The 18,567-nt window shown below is 47.0% G+C and overlaps 1 protein-coding gene and 1 long non-coding RNA gene across 6 annotated transcripts in view; one reads left to right on the top strand and one right to left on the bottom strand.

Moving 5' to 3' along the window:
* LOC146868226 (uncharacterized) overlaps positions 1–18,567 on the bottom strand; it is a 463,829-nt gene that overhangs the window by 224,385 nt on the left and 220,877 nt on the right. For all 4 annotated transcript variants that reach the window (XM_085609528.1, XM_085609530.1, XM_085609529.1 and 1 more), the window contains 2 exons: positions 14,982–15,132; positions 5,162–5,244 (listed from right to left, as the gene is read on the bottom strand). In XM_085609528.1, coding sequence (XP_085465654.1) covers positions 5,162–5,244; positions 14,982–15,132 — 234 coding nt within the window. The remainder of the gene's footprint in view (positions 1–5,161; positions 5,245–14,981; positions 15,133–18,567) is intronic.
* The window catches only part of LOC146868227 (uncharacterized), a 342,604-nt gene that overhangs the window by 305,827 nt on the left and 18,210 nt on the right, over positions 1–18,567 (top strand). For both annotated transcript variants that reach the window (XR_014962844.1, XR_014962843.1), the window contains one exon: positions 15,788–15,927. This is a non-coding gene — a long non-coding RNA (uncharacterized LOC146868227). The remainder of the gene's footprint in view (positions 1–15,787; positions 15,928–18,567) is intronic.

Genomic DNA, 18,567 nt, shown 5'->3' with positions numbered 1-18,567 from the left:
CTGCGCCAGCCGCCTGTCCCGAAGACATCACGTGAGGGTACTGGTGGGGCCTGTAGGTTTCGCCAGTGCTTGCTGGCCCAGTCTGGTCACTCTCCCGTAGAGCTGAGGCTCCGCCAAGGCTTGTTTATGGGACCTCGTGGCTATTGGTTTTAGCAGTGCTTGTTGGCATTGGTTTTACCAGTGCTTGTTGCTCCTGATCTCCTCTCCCTGCTTGATGCTGCACTCCGCAGCCTTCAGCACAGTTCGTCGTTTGTTTTTTTTTTTTGTTTGTTTTTTTAGGCAGGAGACAAGACAGCCCTGACAAGGCCCCCTTTCCCTCGATCGTCTAAAGCACACCGGGCCAGCACGAGGAGGATCCGTCAGAGGGCCTCGGAGCGGGATCGGAGCGCCGAGGAGGCCAGGCAGCCACTCACCCTCACAGAGCTCACAGGGCTCAGGACGTCGCCGGGCAGAGCAGCAGCAATGCTGGTGAGCTCCGCACGCACCCCGCGCAGGCCGATGGTAGCACGCCAGGCTCGACCGGCCTCGTCGCCAGTGTAGCGCGGCAGGCTAAGGTCGCAGTTAGTTGGGCTTGCCAAGTAAAGGACACGGACACGCAGTAAGGATTACTGGGGACATGAAGACCACGTGCGGTCTTCCCCACATTTATTTATACCCTCGGGACGAGCCCGCCCCGAGGGGTGTGTGGATGCCTGTAGTAACGATACAATGTCGAAGAGAGCCCGGGTGGCTCTCTACAGCACTGACCAATAAAGTGAACCGGTCTGTACTTGGTTATATACAACGTGAAATCAGCGTGATCTGTGCAGAGCTGGTCTATGCCTCAAGGGGAATATCCTCCGATACGTAGAAGAAGCTACCCTACTATAGAGAATTCGGTCACTCCCTAGAGGGAGTTACCAGGGAAGGAGTCTGCCCATGCAAACAGATGACTTTGCCCTTGTTTGTGAAGAATCTGGCTTCATCTAAAGTTATATCTGGCCCTGCCTGTAAAGGAATATTTCTTGTTTTAGAGAAAACTGGCCCTAGCAAGCATTCAATTCTGTTACAGCAGCCCCGCGACTGTCCTCTCACTAGCCGACCACCTGCCGCTCTACAGCCTATTACCCCCTCATGGGTCCTCCCCGTCCCAGTCCTTACCACGTGAGGCAGTCCTGCCTCCACCCAGCCAATCAAAATGCGAGAAAAACCAAAAGGTTAAACTTACATAAACCCCTCCCACCCACCGACATGCCTGTATTTTTTCTGCTCCCGACGGCGGTCGGAAAGCTGGTGCTCAAGGTTCCTGTCTCTGTTTCCGGTGTTTCCTGGATTGGTTGCGGGGCCGTGAGTGTTTGTAATGCGCGCTTTGTTTATGCTAATGTGCATTTGATGTTCATTTCCCCCGGGGCGGCCGCTCTGATCGGCCACGCTCCTGTTCTGGAGTCAGAACGCTCCCCGCGCATGTGCTGGGCTGGGGCGGAGAGCTCTCCTGATGTCCTGGCCCCGGGTCGTTCCGGCACTGGTGGTTTAGTGCAGCCTCCGGCCCCCGCGGCCATATTTTCAATGTGTGGCTGTGGGTAGAGACTACAGGTCTGCCCTTTTATGTTGCATTTCAAGTCTCATGTTACGAGACTTGGTGCTTGGGGGCAGTATTTACTGGAGGTTGCTGGGCACTTCATTTTTGTGTATTGCGAGTTCCGGTGAGGTTACTCCTGTTTGCTCACCATGAGTGAGGGGGCTTCTTCTCCTGTGCCTGTGAAGGTGGTTTCAAAGCAGCATAATGTCCAGGATCTGCAGGAGGATGATGTTTTGGAGATTTCGACGGCTGTTTTGCAGGAATTGATAAATTCAGCTGTCCAGTCTGTGCTGTTGGAGCCTGCGGCGAAGAGGTCTAAGGATGATGAGGAGGACATGGCCAAATTCTCCAAAGGGAAGGTAAATCCATGGCAAGGTTTTTTCGGACATGCTGGTACATATTCGGGAGGTGCTTGGTTTTGACACTAAGTCTTTGTCTGATGAGGGGTTTTACGCCCAGTATAGTTCCTCTGTGGTGGATGACCTTCCCTTCCATGATGTCCTTAAGGATATACTGACTAAGGAATGACTTGAGGTGGTTAAGCAGCGGACTTTGACACCCAGTTTCCTGGGATTCCCGAAGTCAATTCTTTTCCTCTTGGTCTTCTGAGGAGGTTTCCCTGACTGATCCGGCGGTGGAGTCTGCTCTCAATCGTTCTTACGCTGCTTCTCATTTGGTGTGCGTGCTAGCACTTATACGGACTAAGCCTCACAGGTCCTTCGGAAGGATTTTGAGAAGTTGTTTGACTATCTTCAGGATCAGGGTGACCCTACTCCTGTTTTGGCTCAGATGGAGGTCTTGGGGCAATTCCTCTCGGATGTGATTTTTGATTCCTTGTGGGCCATCTCAGCTGCCGGGGTGGCGGTGGCTGGAAGGAGGTCTCTCTGGACCAAACCGTGGCGTCTTGAGGCTGCACTGAAGACTTTGGTCCATAAGCTGCCTTTTGAGGGTCCCCGTCTCTTTGGGGACGCTTTGAATGCAATGGTTCAGAGCTCTGCGGAGGAGGAGAAGATGTTGAAGCCCTTTCAGTCCGTGCCTAAGAAGAAATCCTTTTTTCACAAGCAAGGGTTTCAGGGGTCTTTGCCTTCTCAGCCCTTTCGTGGTCGGGGGCCACATTCCATTATGAGTCCCGGCCTCAGCAGAAGCAGCTTCAGCAAAATCCCTCTGGTGCAGGACAGAAGTGACTATGCCGTTGTGGGGGCTCGGCTCAGTTTGTTTCTGGACCGGAAGTCTAAAGAGATGGGAGGACAACTATGGTATGAGAGATTTTTTGCTACTATTTTAACAGTTAAAAGTATTTGAAAATCCTCTTTTTAACTAGTGCTGTTTGCATGTTTCTACGGACTCCAGCTTTTGTAATCTAAGGATCTGACATAAACGTTGAGAGAGCTCTCGCTTCAGAATGTGTGTAAATCTTGCCTCTGCTGAGGGACCAGACGTACCCCAATGGGAGGACACTGCAGATGTCACTGTCCTTTCAACATCGGGCAAGATATCTATTGCCAACTGGATAATCACCATGCCTGCATGACTTGTGACTAAAACTTTAAGCTTTACATCATCTCCCTGGTGTCCGACTGCTACGGTGTGACACAACATAATAGGTGTATTTGTAGGGCGCTCATTCACTCCAGAGGAGGTCTCCTAGTGCTACTGAGAGGAAATGAATATTTGTTACCCAACTCACTGGTACTCATTCTATCAAACGTGGAAGGATGAATGGCTGAGATAAAGGGCAGGGATTTCTTCTTAACGAGGTCATCAAACAAAGATCCTGTAGAGGATTTATTTGTCTAACAAGTGACAAGTTTTTGCCCATAGTTCAGAGGTGAATGTTAGTGTTCATCAAAAATAAATACATTTGATTTTAAAGGAATAACAGTTATGCTAACCTCACCTGAAAAGAGCATTTTTAGCTTTTGCCCCGAGTAAGCCTTCAACTGAATTTTTTTATGCATTTGTTCTGCCAGGCTGAACAGCAGATGTGCTGCTAGACAACATGGCTATAAGACATTCACAACGACAAGGATAATAGCTCAGGCATTGCCGCGACCTGTTGGCTTTGCCAATGCATGTTGGGTCTGTTGTCACCCAAGACCTTTTGTATTGCCATGAAACATTTCTTAAGAAATACATAGATAAACATACGTACATAGAGGGACTTTCAGTCATCCGTCTTCACCCATTGGTCTGGTTTAATATCAATCACATTTTGCTTCAGCCCACCCCAGCTTACAACAAACCAATGGGTCAGCGCACTTCAACCATTGGCTTCCCTCACTTAAGTGACTAATTTTTTCCTGTCTACAATGTGCACATCGGCCACAAAAGTAGCCTAATTCAGTGCCTTGGACTGGAGAACCAAAGTGTCAAAGAAATTATTTTATCCTTTTTTGGTTTTAATTCCTTTTTTTTTTTTCCTTTACTTCACAGGGAACCGGTAGCCTCCCAGACATCTTAAAATGATTTTGGTTATAATTTACCACTAGCATACCACACCAAAATGCACAACGTGTTACTTTCTTGAAACGATAAATAGAATACTAAACTATTGCAAATGAAACAATCATTGGCAGAGCCAGACATACCATCTTTGCATCTGCACTTCAAAACAAAATTCGAATTGGGAAGAAATTGTTTCAGGCCGAACTTCAGGAAACTGAGCCAAAGTGCACAGAGCGCCTTAGGAAGTGATGTGGAGAGCAAAGAGCTTGTGTTCTACATGCCAAAGCGCGTGGAAGGTCGCCAAAGTAAGAATACATTACCAGTTTTTAAATCCTTGTTTTTCTTTCTTTTAGCTGTTGGCAGGTGAAAAACGCTCCCGCCCTTCTAAAATAAGAACTAGGCTGCCCTACTGAAGCGTTTAGCGCCAGTTATTGTTCCATGGATCCTAGGGGACTCCCAACGTACTAGGAAACACGTGTGACCAGCATCGCCTGTTCCCTCTACCAGCCTAAGGGTGGGGTTCTATGGTGCAACTCACTGAAATGTCAAGAGGCTAATCCTGGGATAAAACTCAGCAGCCAAAGTTCACCCTTAGAACCTAATTTAGAGTTTGAAACTCGGATACACTTTAAACAATCAAAACGTACAATTACTGGGCAGCTCAGTCAAAGTTATATCTTTTTAAAAATGAACATGACTTATTTACATTGAGATCAAACAGTAACGTGGTAACACACGAGTCACAATATCTGCAACAAGGGGCTTTAGTCTTTATCATTCGTATCTTGGACTCCCGCTAGTACTTGCAGCAAAATATAGTCTCAAGTTCTGACGACGCCAGGCAGAATTTTTTTAGCGACTGTTCCATGGATATTTTACCATACCTTCAAAGAAGGTATAGTTCGAAGTTCCCAGCTGGAAGGTGCCATGTTGGAAGGTGGTCATTTTGACATTAAAGAGACGGAACATCCTCGTATGACCGGTCAGACCAGGTTTGCATAGAACTAGCCCAAGCCCTTGGTCAGACCTACAAATCTCAGATTTGGCTGGTACAAGAAACCTTTATTGCAAAGTCAACAAAGGGCTGCTAGTTCCTGAAGTCCCAAAGATACACCAGCTTGTGCAGATATGTGCTTTTACCTGCAGGCCACGGCTTACCTGCGCTATAAGCAGCTGAGAGTGGACCTCTTGATGCGCCTTGCGAATAAGCTTACTTTCATCCCTTAGTTTCGATATAGTATCTGTCAGAGAAGGAGGGAAAAGCAAAGTTCAATTCAACAACTTTGGGAGCGACATGATCTCAAAACATTCTGGCACCTGAGCAAAGATTGTTACGGGATACCCCAAAACAACTTCTCACATCAGCTCAAACCCTTTCTTATAAATGTTAACATCCCTCTAAAAATTCAATCTGCTCCTTTCTAAGCGCTATCATTGTGAGCAAATAAGAGAAATGAGGTGCGGAAGGATAAAATGATTGGCTCTAGCTCACTCAATCTGTTAAAGTGGAGGAAGCGGGGGAACTAAACATGGGTTTGCTCGTTTGAAAGCGGACCCATTACGAACTGTCCAGGATCTTCTAAACAGCATCTGATTATTAAGTCAAAACATAATTTCATTGTGACTGGAAGCAAGAGCATTTGCTGATGGCAAAAAGATAATAGCACCCAGCCAAGTGGGGTGGTGGTTTGCTGTAAGGGTAGACATAGCACCCAGGCCAAGAGGGGTGGTTTAATACAAGAGTATACATGGTGGACTGAGATCTACCTAGAAGGTGATGACTGATAGGCCTTAGGCACTGCTATTATGGGAGGGCGTTGGGGTGGACGGAGGCTGTGGACACGGACAATATTAGTGCCAACCACTCTGAGTGGTTGGATTCTGTCTGGCGGTTTTTTATTTTTATTTTTTTTGTTTTTTTGGGGGGGAGGGTGTTTGATGGGTATAAATGCATATACTATAATAGGTTGTGGACCTGGCATCTCTATGAGGTGATCGCCATGATACTCTGAGTCACTGTCCTAGTACGCCGCCCGGCCCCCAAAATGTGGGCTGAATGGCTGTGTGCATTGTTATAACGCTGGATGTGATTTGAGACAACACGCGTGTACAGGTTGAATTAATGGATGCTTTGTTCATAATTCTGCAATAAAAACATGTTTTAAAAAAAAAAATTTAAAAAATGGTGGACAGAGATCTGGAAGGAAATGCTTGGTTTACCTGCAGTATCATTACCCCCATTTCATGTTCCTGGTTACAGTACTTACAAAATGAGACGCCCAAAATCATGAGACAGGCCTCTCCTTGCCTTCTACACCGCAAAGGTTTGTTTGTGTGTGGAACAGACCCTACATTGTACAGTAGTGTCCAAGATAGGGCTCTGCCCTTCCCTACCCCCTACAAAGGAATTCATAGGTCTCCATCAGTGGGAGGACAGATTTAAAGAGTGAGATGACGAAGATGGACTATTAGTAAAAAGATTGCAGCCAAGTAATCAGTGCATTATCTTCTCCGCCTCTTCCTCACCCCAGCATATAATGAAGATATACCCAACTCGACTGCTCCTGCTTTCTACCAATAAACCACATACATTTTTTACAAAGAAAAACACTCATGTTTATTCAAGAGCAGACCAATGATTTCCCTGTTGCTATGGCAGCAACTGTCCTACATTCAAAGTGCAATGCAGACAAATCACAGACCTCCTCTATGTAGTGAGACAGTGAAGTGGATGAACAGGCCAAGAGGCTGCTTCCCAGATTTCATAAACAGGGTTTATTTGAAAATACGTTAAGGATGCTGCCCAATCTTTAGTTGGACAGTCCCGGGTTGTTATGGGACAAATGTCGCCTCCAGCACATAAGCTATTGAAATTGTGGACCTAAACCATCTGCTTTATGAGACTGGGCCATGCTTCAGGCTCAACATAGCCGGCCCACACTTTACAAAGAGACCATCACTACATTGCATCCAAAGAGTGAGCTGAACATGGATCACTACTGCTCTCCGGAAATCCAAATGGTGTAGACAATGCTCCTCTGCACAGCACATTTCTGGAGAAAAAACAATTTCCTAATGCCCATGGAAACAAAGCGGCCTTTTGAACCCCCCCACCCACCCCAACCCATTCCTGTGAGAAAGTGGCTCTATATATACTTTTCCCAAATAGGGACAGTGTGTATAGAGTCCACAGTCCCCAGAGGTTTGGCAGAGGCTAACGTTAGATATAACCTTACTCTCTAAAGTGGTAGCTTGGTCGAGCAGTAAGGCAGTATCAGAGGACAGTCTAAAGCATTTGTTGTACACACTCAGCCAGCAAATGGTCTCACACACTCAAGAACTGAACTCTAGGCCAAAGGTTTGTATAACAATATATGGTTGTTTTATTTTAGAACCATCAATAGGTATTAAAATATACTTTCTCAGAATGAGATGCTTTAGTTAAATACTTTTTCAATATGCAATTGACTTTGGTAGGTAATAGTTACAGTTTGTTGCAATAGGCAACACAATGTCAAACACAATAATACTTTGAGGTCAATGGGAACTTTAAGTTCTATGCAATTAATTACTTTCAGGATTACTTTTCTAACTCCAGGACTGGATCCTAGATTCAGTCCTGGGACAGTTCTTGGAAACAAGTGAGTAAATTCGGTTTAGTTACTGTTGTGATTTTAAAGCAATATTTTGCTATTTTAAAAGTTGACACTTGGAAACTTTTTCTGATCAAATTACCAATGTTATCCTATGGAAGGAAATTCACTTAGCAGGTAAGTGGGGTTATGGTTACTTTTTCTAGGTCAGTATTGGATCCTGGATGCAGCACTAGTGTACCACCTGTAAGCAGCTGAGAAACTGCGTTTAAGTTATACAGGCGATTTTTAAGGAATATTTATAAGTTTGCAAAATCGACAGAAGTAATTTCATAGAAAAACAGTCAATGGTTCCCTATGGAAGATAATTCAAGTTACGGGTAAAGTATGTTCTCGTTACTTTTGTAATCCAGAGCTGGGCTCCTAGGCTCAGTTCTGGGACCTCTATCTAAAACCTGTAAGTAATTACGTTTTCAGAGTTGGTATCGATTTTTAAAGAATATTTGTAGTTTGCAAAAATCGACACAGAAGAAATTTCACAGAAAAACAGTCAATGATTTCCTATGGAAGAAAATTGGGTTAGTGGTAAGTACGGCTGTGAGTACTTTTCAGGGTCAGTGCTGGGCACCAAGATCCAGCACTGGGATCTCTCCTAATATCAGGTGAGTGTTTCCGTTTTTGTTACTCGGTTGATTTTAGGTGATTATTTTAAGTTTTGGAAACTCCACACTTAAAAGAAATTGCAGAAGAAACCAGTCAATGTAACCCTATGAAAGAAAAGTGAGTTATCGGCTTTTGGGTAAGTACTCGACTGGCGGCAGAGTTACGATTCTGGGCACAGACTCCGGGGTCTCCCAGGGTCAGGTAAGTACAGCTGTTACACCCTCAGCGGCACTGGGGCGGCCGGGGGCAGAGTGGGTTAGGCCCAATGTTATCCTATGGGAGGCAGGGGGCCCTTGGTTGGTGGCTGCTGATTAGCAGGCCACGTGGCTGTGGGAGCTGGGCTCCTGGTCACTTGCTCAGGGCAAATGGGGAAGTAGGTAGGAGTAGAAGTTACACTGCCAGGGCCACTCGGGCGGCTGGGTGAAGGGTGCTTTTGAGCCTTCGGGCGCTCAATGGATTGCTAAGGAGAAGCTCAAGGACGAACAAAGGCTGCAAACTCGGGGACGAAGATTCTTCAGGTGCCACCACCACTTCGAGAGGTAAGTTGGGTAGTTGGAGGATAGGTAGGTACCCAGGAGTCGGGCACAGGGGGCCGCAGGGTGCCGGGGTGCCTTTTGGTGTCGGGAAATCTTACCCTCTGTTGATCGCGGTTGGGGGGGCCCTGGTTCTGAGGCTGCAGGCGTCGTCAGGAGCGTCGAGGTGGGTCCTTGGGTGCCGGATTCAGGGTCACAGTCACCAGGGGGACGTCCTCGGGGTCTTTGTCAGGCTTGGCGGGTGCAGAGTGTGCAGGGTTTGCGGTTCCGGGCTGATGCCAGGGGTTAGATACTTGCTTTGAGCAGAGCCACGGCTCATGGGAGTCCCAGATGCTCAGAGTCACAAGGTAGCCAGGTCCTCCGGGGTTTGTGAGGTTGCTGGCCACAGGAGGTGCCGGGATGTAGCAGAAGCAGGTTCGAGGGTCGACAGGCCGGTAGGGCTGGGGCCAAAGCAGTTGGTGTCTTCCTCTTCTTAGCAGCTGCACGGCAGGTCTTCTTTCTTCTTGTTCTTACTAGATTTAGGGGCGTTACAGGTAGGTAAAGGGCAGGGACCAATAGGTCCCTGCCCTGGGGTGGGTACACCCCCTATCCTGCCACTCTCCTGTGGGAGGGGGACAGTAGCCTAGTTCTGATTGGGCAGGACTTCCCATCTTCAAGATGGCGAGAGCCCGGAGATGTGCTTCACCTCGCCTCTCCCACCTGAGGGGTGGGGTTGGCAGAGGCTGGCACATCCCTAGTCCTTACTTGGGGTTTCCGGCCAGTCTTCCCGCCAGAGTGGGGGTCAGAGCCGGTAGGGGCCTGTTGCTGAGTACAGCAAGTGGCCTAGAGAAGCTCACAAAGGCGGCATGCCTTTGAAGCTTCCCCCTGCCCATCCTGGGGGAGGAGACCTAGCACCTCGCCCAGGATGGGCATTGTTGCAGGCGCAGGAGAGCGGGGTCTCTCCACCCAGGGGTCCAGCAAAATGTCTGCTGTGTGGCAGCCTAGGCAGACTCTTAGACAAGAAGTGGATTGTACGTTAGGTTTCAGGGGGCATCTCTTAAGATGCCCTCTGTAGTGCTTCGTACATTAAATCCCACACTGGCATCAGTGCGGGTTTAATGTGCTGAGAAGTTTGATACCAAGCTTCTCAGTCTTCAGTGTTGCCATTATGGTGCTGTGGAGTTCGTGTTTGACGAGCTCCCAGCATCATATACTCTTAAGTGGCAGCACTGCACTTACAGTGCCCAGGAATGGACCTGGGTACTGTAGGGGCACAGGGATCATGCTCCTGTGCCCACACTACTGGCATAGGGCACCCAGCTAGAGGGGTGGCTGATGTATGCCAGGGCAGAGTAGGTTGTGGGCATGGCACACAGGGATGTGTGCCATGTCGACTCTTTGTTTTGTCTTGTACCCAGACACTCAGCCTGCAAGGGCAGTGTGTTTGTGTTAGGGTACAGGGCCTCTAAGGGTGGCACAATAAGTGCCCTTAGAGGCCTTCCCTGGTCACAAGGCCCTGGGTACCTAGGGTATCATTTACCAGGGGCTGACATGTGCCCAGGGTTTGCCAATTTGTGTTTTAGGGAAGGAACATAGGCCCTGGACACCTGCTTGGCAGGAGTCCAGGGCACACCTAGTGAAAGTACAGTCAGCAATTCAGCAAAAAGTGGGGGCATAACATGCAAGAAAGATGGCACTTTCTCACAATTCCTCAAAACCAATCTCAATGGGAATATTTGGAGGTTGTCTCTCAAGGAATATTCTGAAGTAGGAGTCTCTAGCCCATAAAATCCACATTTTCCTAATCTTGTCTGCGTTTTTTGAATAAATTGGAACAAAGTGCCTTAATAATGAGTAACGTTAAATAAATCTCCTCAAAAGTTCAAACAGAGGCTCCTATGATGCAGAGAACACACAGGTCAGGTCCTAGTATGGAACGAAAACCATTATTTACCAGGCAGGACAATGGCAACCCGTCGGAGGGCGGGTGGCAAATAATTTCCCCTAACCAAGTGCATGCTAGGCTTCCCTAATGTCTTTGATAGAACACCACTGCACATTCAGCCTAGAGGAGACTGGCCCAGATCAAAGACCCTATACAGAAATAGGAGTATCTGATACAGGTCATAATTACATGGCTGCATCCCACCAACCCAGCGCCAAGTTTAGATTGTCATGCAACAATGACTACAGGTTTTGATGTTGGGGGACCATGTAGGCACCCATTCAGCTCTGTTTAAACTACTAGGCACACCTACATGTTGGAGCCCCAGGCCTATAGATTCGAGCATCAGTTAGCCAGTGAAAGTGGTCTTCTTATTGCTTTTTCTTTCAGAGCTATAATCAGTCCATTCACATCCCTCACAAATCTATCAGAATAAGCGAGGTATTTTCCCTCCTGATATTTCACAGAACCTCCGGAATCAAGAGCAATGCCAGAAATCTACATCTCTGAAAAGAGGAGGTAACTTTTGCATTATTTGTCAAATATTGAAAAAGACAAGGAGTAACAGAAGGGGACTAGAGAATGACTGATCAGTTCTGCCCAGGAACAGATGTGGACTGCTCAATCTCAGAGGGCTCAGGACTTGGTGTTTCCCTTCATGATGCATCCTCCAAGCTCCCCCTCACACCACATGAGACCCAAGGAGTACAATGTCAGAATCAATGGAGCTGGAAGACTCAGTGGAACCCCTTTGACCAGTTGCCCTGGTACTACAAATCATTTTAAAGTCTGTTGGCTTTTAAGAGAACCCAGCATCACTGCATCAAAGAGCTGAGAGTCCAGACTCTAGTGTTGGAGGTGTGTCTCACTAAAGACAACAGGTGAAGTCTGGCCCAAGGCATGACAATTAATGAAGCAAATAACAGAGCTACACAAACTCCCATCTGTCAATGATTCAATATCAAGTGGAAAGAACAAACTGGGCAACTAACAATGTCTTCTTGAACAAGACACCATTCAATGGCTGCAGCAGAGTGCTTTTGAAGGCGGTGCGATAGCTGCTGCTGCATGCATCAGAATGGCCAAATACCCGGACGGAAAACTAGTTACATGTCCATCTGAAGTAGGCCCAATGAGTTATACATCATTACATGGGTTCATGTGGGGTTTCTCTCTGTAAAACAGAAACCCACGGATTCCCAACACATCCCCAAGATTCCGCCTTAAAAGGACAGGTGGCAGTTCCCTGGCCTACATGGCTGCTGTGGCTAGGAACACACTCCCATTTGACTTACGCAGTTTGCAGGATCCCAAGCAATTTAGAAAGAGACTCAAAAGTTCTCTAACTGGCTTTCTCTCCTTTTGGCTGAGTTTATGCTCTGCTCTTCCTCTCTTGGGCTTGCGCCGGGACACTCAGAGTAGCTGTGCACGCTACAAACCTCAATAACATAACACATCACACACCTCACTTGTAAATGTTTCCGTCCATGCAATGGTGTCTGAATATGCTATGCAGTTGTCTAGATGTGGTTGGGCATCGATTCCCCTGACATGAAGTAGCCACATCAGAAGTGCCACAATGTTTGCAAAAACGTTTGATTCAAATGTCCATGGATGCTAAAACGTGGAAATATTTAGTAATCATTTCTTGTGGGCATATGCACAGAGACATCCTCTAAGTCTAGGGGAAATCAAAATTTCTCCTCCCCCCTCCAAAAAACAAAATAAACAGCAATTTAAGTTGCTGTAAAGTCTCCATCGTGAAATACAGTCTGCACAATCAGGTGGAACATTTTGAGGTTGAAGAGCACAAAGAATCACCCTAGTGCCTCCTGGACCAGAATCACTCATGAGTAAACCTTCTTTCTGCTGGTTTAAAGCAATGTTAATCATTTTCAGAAGTTCCTGGGTCCTCTATTTGGTTGCACTGGTTTGACAATGTACACTACAGAGCAGCCCTTTGCATTTTGTCCTTGTGAAACATCTGAAACTATTTTTTTCCACACTTTCTGCAAATTATTCGACTTACACAAACATTTTCTCTGAAGCATACTCAGTGGGGGCTTATGAGGAAGAGAAGCAATATATTTCAGCACTGAGTATGGTAAATTTATACTCCTTTACTGATTCTTGAGCAGATCTGAAATGTTGTGGCTAATTGGTTTTCCTTCATTTAGAGAATATATGTTTTTGGATGGGGAACAGCTTTTAGTTTAAAATAAAAATTAATGAGAATGTCTGCTATTCGAAAAGCAATGTATCGAAAGGTCAATTCTAGGTCCATAAAGATGATTTCCCAGGAAGGTGGTGTGACTCCATCTGCTTTTTATATGCCCTCCAACTTCAAGTCTAATCAGGCTAGTGGAGGATACACTTTCAAGGACAGCATCTGCTTTCTCCAAATGACTGAGTTTGGACATGAACTGGAACACTGTATCTTATCCAAATACCTCCACTCATACATTATTTCTTGTGACAGGATGCTTGAAAATGATTGAAAGGGAGGCTCAAATTATATTTTAAGTTGCCATGACTGCTGTTACGTTGACGTTCATGAGCTGAATTGATGATCTTTCCATGACAATAATATGAGTAAAGCCAGCACTACTGGCATATCTTTCTTCCTAATGTATTTCCTCATTGGACAAGGGTCCATCTCTTTGTCCTTCTTTTGTGGGTGTCATACACTGGAGGAAACCTGGATAAAGAGAAGAGGCCATGGAACTGGGAAAAAGTGGAAAAGATCTGTAAATGCCTATCTTTCCAATTTAGTGTTTTCTTGGCCACCTAGAAGTTAGGAAGGTAATAATTCATGAAGCTTTAAGCTGTTCCTTTCAAATGGCTGCAGAACAGTTGTTTCAATCTCCACTCCCTCAGGATCCATCATCTCCAAAAAACAAACCCAGAGAAGATTCATAGAACAGCTGTTTTTTAAATGTTCAGGAGAAAACAACAATTAGTGTCCAGCTAGATTTAGAAGTTTGTCCTAGTGTACTTTGAGCATGCATTAAGAAATATAACTCTTTCTCAGTTAGTGACTGTACTTCAAGACATTCTAGCAGAAAGGGCATAGTGTGTAATGGGAATTCTGTAGTGGTCACTGCACCTTGGTTGTCTTGAGACAACCCTCAGATATCAAGACCACCAGATTATCTTTGTCTCCTTTGCAAGAGAGAGAAAGGACAATCATGGAAATGTGTCAAAGCACCTGCAGGAGCCACTTCTGCCAAATATACTGAGAGTGACAGCCAGTGCTCTATACTTTTTGCCATGTCTGGGCAGCACTTGACGAGTCCAATTAAGTCTGGAAAACTCAGTTGAACAACATTCTATTGCTTTTCAGTGCACAGTGTAATGCCATGAAACACAACACCTAACACTGCAAATTGTGACCAAAATGCTCCTAGACAGATTCCACCGCGCACACCATTGCACCATGGGCTTCATATTATCACATTACTTAAACTTCCAAGATACCTAGCCATGGTCGATGATGAAGAGCCATGGGCGCAAACCGCTTTGAGCACGCAATGAATGTACTTGCATGAAGGAAAATCAGCTTTAAAACATCAATTGAACCAAGCAATGTTACAATAACAACTACAATTTTGAGCATTGAACACAAGTAGTTCTTTTTAGAACAACTCTGTACATCTTCAGAGGTTCAATGACATGTTTGATCAGACAAAATAAACATGATTATCCCTTTTTAATGCCATTGCCATAGAAGAAGGGTCCCTTACCAGGGCATATTCACTATATCAAAAATGCTGCGTGGTATAATAGGCAAGTGGGGAGCCTGCTGTGTTGGGTTGCGCTCTCCATTATGAATCGAAAGGGGTGAGGCGGAAGAGAAAGATCAGGTAATGAGGGTTGGAAAAGCAGACTACTTTCCAACCATGCTGTTGATGAATGGCTAGCTGCATGCATAAACATCCCACAAAGAGTGTCAACAAACATCAGAGATTTAAAATATGCTAGTACCAAATTACTACTTCTAAAGAAGTACAGCGAGCCTACAAAGGGAAACACAAGTAAAAAAATAGAAACACTCATATGATATGGATTTCCATTTGAGATTCATTTTAGTAAACTAGCCTCCCTCTTTCACTATCAGGGTGCAAATATTTGGATCCACAACTTATTCACGCATGCCTCACAATTATGAGTGTGTGAGTGTGAGTATGGGTTTTAGGATCAGGGGAGCACATGGCTCCTTAGCCTAAGTCTAAGTCTGCCCAAGATGGCTCCCTCCCTGTACTCACCCAGCAGCATCACCACGTGGTTCTCATTCTCCAGCTGCTGCTGTGCATATTTCTGGTTTTGGCTCTCCAACGCTCGCCGGTTTTCCAGCTTTAGAGAGTTATGCTGCACTTGCAAGTCCAGGAGCTGCTTCTTCACTTCTTCATGCTGGTTCTGAACGTGACAGAAAGTGGAGGTTAAGGCACGGGAAAAGGCCCTCCCCTCCACCCCTGCAAGAAGAAAACACTGAAACAAGTAGGTGGCCTTCCTTTGATAAGCATGTTGAAGCTTCAGATAATTCAATGGGCCAGCCTCTTTATTTAGCAGGCAGCACATATGGAGCATGCATGTTAACCATACATTACGGAATTAGAGTTAGAATGGAAAATTATATTATTATTTATAAGTCCACTTGGGTGACACAGAAATCTGGTTCTTAAAAAATAAAGTGTCTGAAGTTATTAATATAATTTAGCAAAATGAAATGCATTACATGTCATGTTGCTTCGTTTTCATGGATCTAAAAACCGCCAATATCGTACAGCTCCCCAAACTCCTAGTTTGTAGGTAAATGAGTGGTGTTCTTGCAGGTTTTAATGTCCTAACTGTCCACAACTTGCTTGCCAGGCCCAATTTAAGGAAGATCTTTCCAATTTAAATTCCAAATTCTGCTTGCAAGAAAAAGCCTAAGGTGTGAGCGACTGCCTAATTATCCATGATTCACTAAGGGTAAAAGTCTGTGATATGTGTGAGTCTCTAATTTACTTATGTGTGTAACTTATGTAGATGTCGTTTTTAGCGTATGTGACACTTGTCTTTGTTCCTAAAGGTTTGTGAGAGGAATGGTAAGCTAAACTGCATGTAAGTGTGGCCAAAAGACTCCCAAGCTCTGGCTGCAATGGACAAATTCCTAGGCCATACGGAGAGCAACCACTCAATGGTAGTCAACAGGACATCTTTCAACAATGGGTAAGGATCTTTGCACCTACCTCATTTTGTCTCTCCCTCATTTATAGCCTTAACAACTTCTTGGTCCCAACAGCAGCACCCAAGGTCGCTGCACGGTCATAAACCATGAGCCGGTGGTCAACCCACCACAGGATCGCTGGTTATCGAAAATGGAAGGGTGGCCTTATGTAGCCTGGCTTTTTGATGCTGTGGCACCAGTCCATCACTAGTATTAAAGGTATGGGGATCATACATAGGAAAAAGCAACAATGACATGCAGGCGCTTGGAGTTAACTCCATGCGTCTCAGAGACATTCACATTTTGTTTCTGATAACAAACCATCCCATTGGGAATTTATTTATGGAAAACAAACAAAATGTTATCCAAGCCGTGACAAGGCAGCTTGGCTGAAATAGACCGTTTTGTTGTAGGTGCCCCAACCGAGTTAGCAAAAGCACATTAACATTCTCCATCTGAGGAGGAGCCTAGCGCTTGACCAAGATGGCCGCGTGAGCTCTGAGCTCCCGAGACCCTCGCGCCCTCCGTCGACTATCCTGTCTCTAATCCTGTCGGTATGCATGGCATCGTGTGGATGACCTGTCAGGGAGGCGATTGATGCTTCCCGCGGTCGGATCGCCCACCGGGAACCGGACTTATGCCTGGCGGAAGATTGCGGCCTATCTCCGGGGGATGCCAGGGGCTAGAGTTGGCAGGATGCCCAACTTCTAGTTGAACAACAACGGCCAGGCGAGGTGTGAACTGTCGGACGGAGGTCCCCGTCCTTTCACTTTCGCTTTCTCTCCCTTTGTCAGCCCTGCCCCTGGAGAGCTCTTGGTGGCTTTATTACCCTATGGACGCTCTGCAGGCTACTCTGGTGGCCCACTGCAGAACTGATCACTCCTGATTCCTTTCATTGAGAGGGACCCGTCTTATCTGAACCGACCTGCTTGGTATCAACCATGTCGGGCAAAGCAGAGGTGGATCGGCTGAAGGCTAAGTCTACCAGGCGGGGAGCCTATACCCAAGTCAATAGTATGGACCGCTATGCTCTGCAGAAGGGATCACCGAGTGGGTCGAGCCAGTCGCCGGATACCCAGAAGGCGGCCTCGCCTTTGGCCCCGGAGCTCTCACTACAGGATGTCATGGGCGCGCTCGAAGGGATGCAGACTTCGATTGGGAGACAGTTTGATGCCCTGGCGCATAAGGTGGATGCCATCTTGGTGGATGTTAACCTGATCCGTGCGGACTTGGGCAAAACGAATGAACGGGTTAGGACCCTGGACCTCAAGACCACGGGCCTCACCGATGATGTTACGGAACTGCAGATCGAGGTTCGTAAGCTGAGGACCGAGAGTGATCTCGCCGCCCGCCGGCTGGAGGACTTTGAGAGCCGGGCCAGGCGCAACAACGTGCGCGTTATCGGGGTCCCGGAGTCCTCGGATGAGGCTTCGGTTGACCTGCTTGTCGAGGACTTGGTGCTTAATCATCTGCAGCCTAAGGGTCTTGGAAAGTTCTTTGCGGTTGAAAGGGCCCATAGAGTGCCGGGTGGGGGGCCCAAGGTGGGTGCCCCACCGAGGCCGATCGTCGCTCGGCTCTTTCATTTTCGAGATCGGGACGCTATCCTGCAAGCATCGAGGGTGACGGGCCCGGTCCCCTTCCAGAACGCGTCGGTGAATTTCTATCCGGACTTCACCCAGCAGGTGCAGAGGCAGAGACAGGGCTTTCTGGGGGTGAAGAGGCGGCTCCGGGAGAGGGATCTGAAGTATGCCATGCTCTTCCCTGCCAGATTACGTGTGGTGCACGAAGATCGGACATTCTTCTTTGACTCTCCTGTTATGGCCGCTGAATGGCTGGACGCTTTGCCCCGGCGACGGACGGGGGAGGACATTGCCGAGGATGGGGACAGTGGCCGGGATGGGCAGGGCTGATTTTTCGGAGCCGGTCTGACTCGATTTGGCTATATTTGAAGACTTGAATAGAGTGCAGTCAATGCGGAGGGCTGCGGGAGGACGAGGGGTGCTCTTTTCCTCCCTTAGGGTACTTTTTGTAGATTTTGGGTTTTGTAGGGCGACAGGCACACTGCAAGTTGGGGGGGCTTTGTAAGCTGCAGCAGGGGTGCAGGGTGGGGGGGGTTTCTGGGATTTTGGGTTTGTTGTTGGGGGGTTTATTTCTGCAAGGCATGGTAATTCTTTCCAGGACTGTTCCATGGTGGCTCTTCGGGTGGGGGGTGGGCCTCTTTACGTTTGAGGATGGGGGGTAGGGGTTTAAGTGTTATAAGCTGGAATGTTAATGGTTTGGGGGATCGCATTAAGCGTGGGATTGTTTTGCAATTCTTGAAACGGTCAATGCCGGATGTTGCCCTGCTGCAGGAGACGCATCTTATAGGTAATACGTGCTACACTCTGAATAGGAAGGGTTATAAATTCATAGCACATTCGGGATTCTCCTCTGGGTCCAGGGGTGTGGGCATCCTAGTCAGAGCCTCGCTACCATTTGAGGTGGACTCCACCATTGTTGATGATAGGGGGAGGTTTGTGGCGGTGGCGGTGGGAAGGAAGAACTTTGGTTTTAGTTTCGGTTTATGTCCCGCCGGCCCTGCAGGCCTCCACGTTCACAGATCTGGGTAGGGCCCTGCTAGATCTCCCGGGGGGTATGCTTGT

The sequence above is a fragment of the Triturus cristatus genome, chromosome 1_2 (genome assembly GCF_964204655.1).
Source record: "Triturus cristatus chromosome 1_2, aTriCri1.1, whole genome shotgun sequence".
NCBI lineage: Eukaryota > Metazoa > Chordata > Amphibia > Caudata > Salamandridae > Triturus > Triturus cristatus.
The sequence above is the reverse complement of the archived record's forward strand: the minus strand, read 5'-3'. Positions and strand labels throughout refer to the sequence as shown.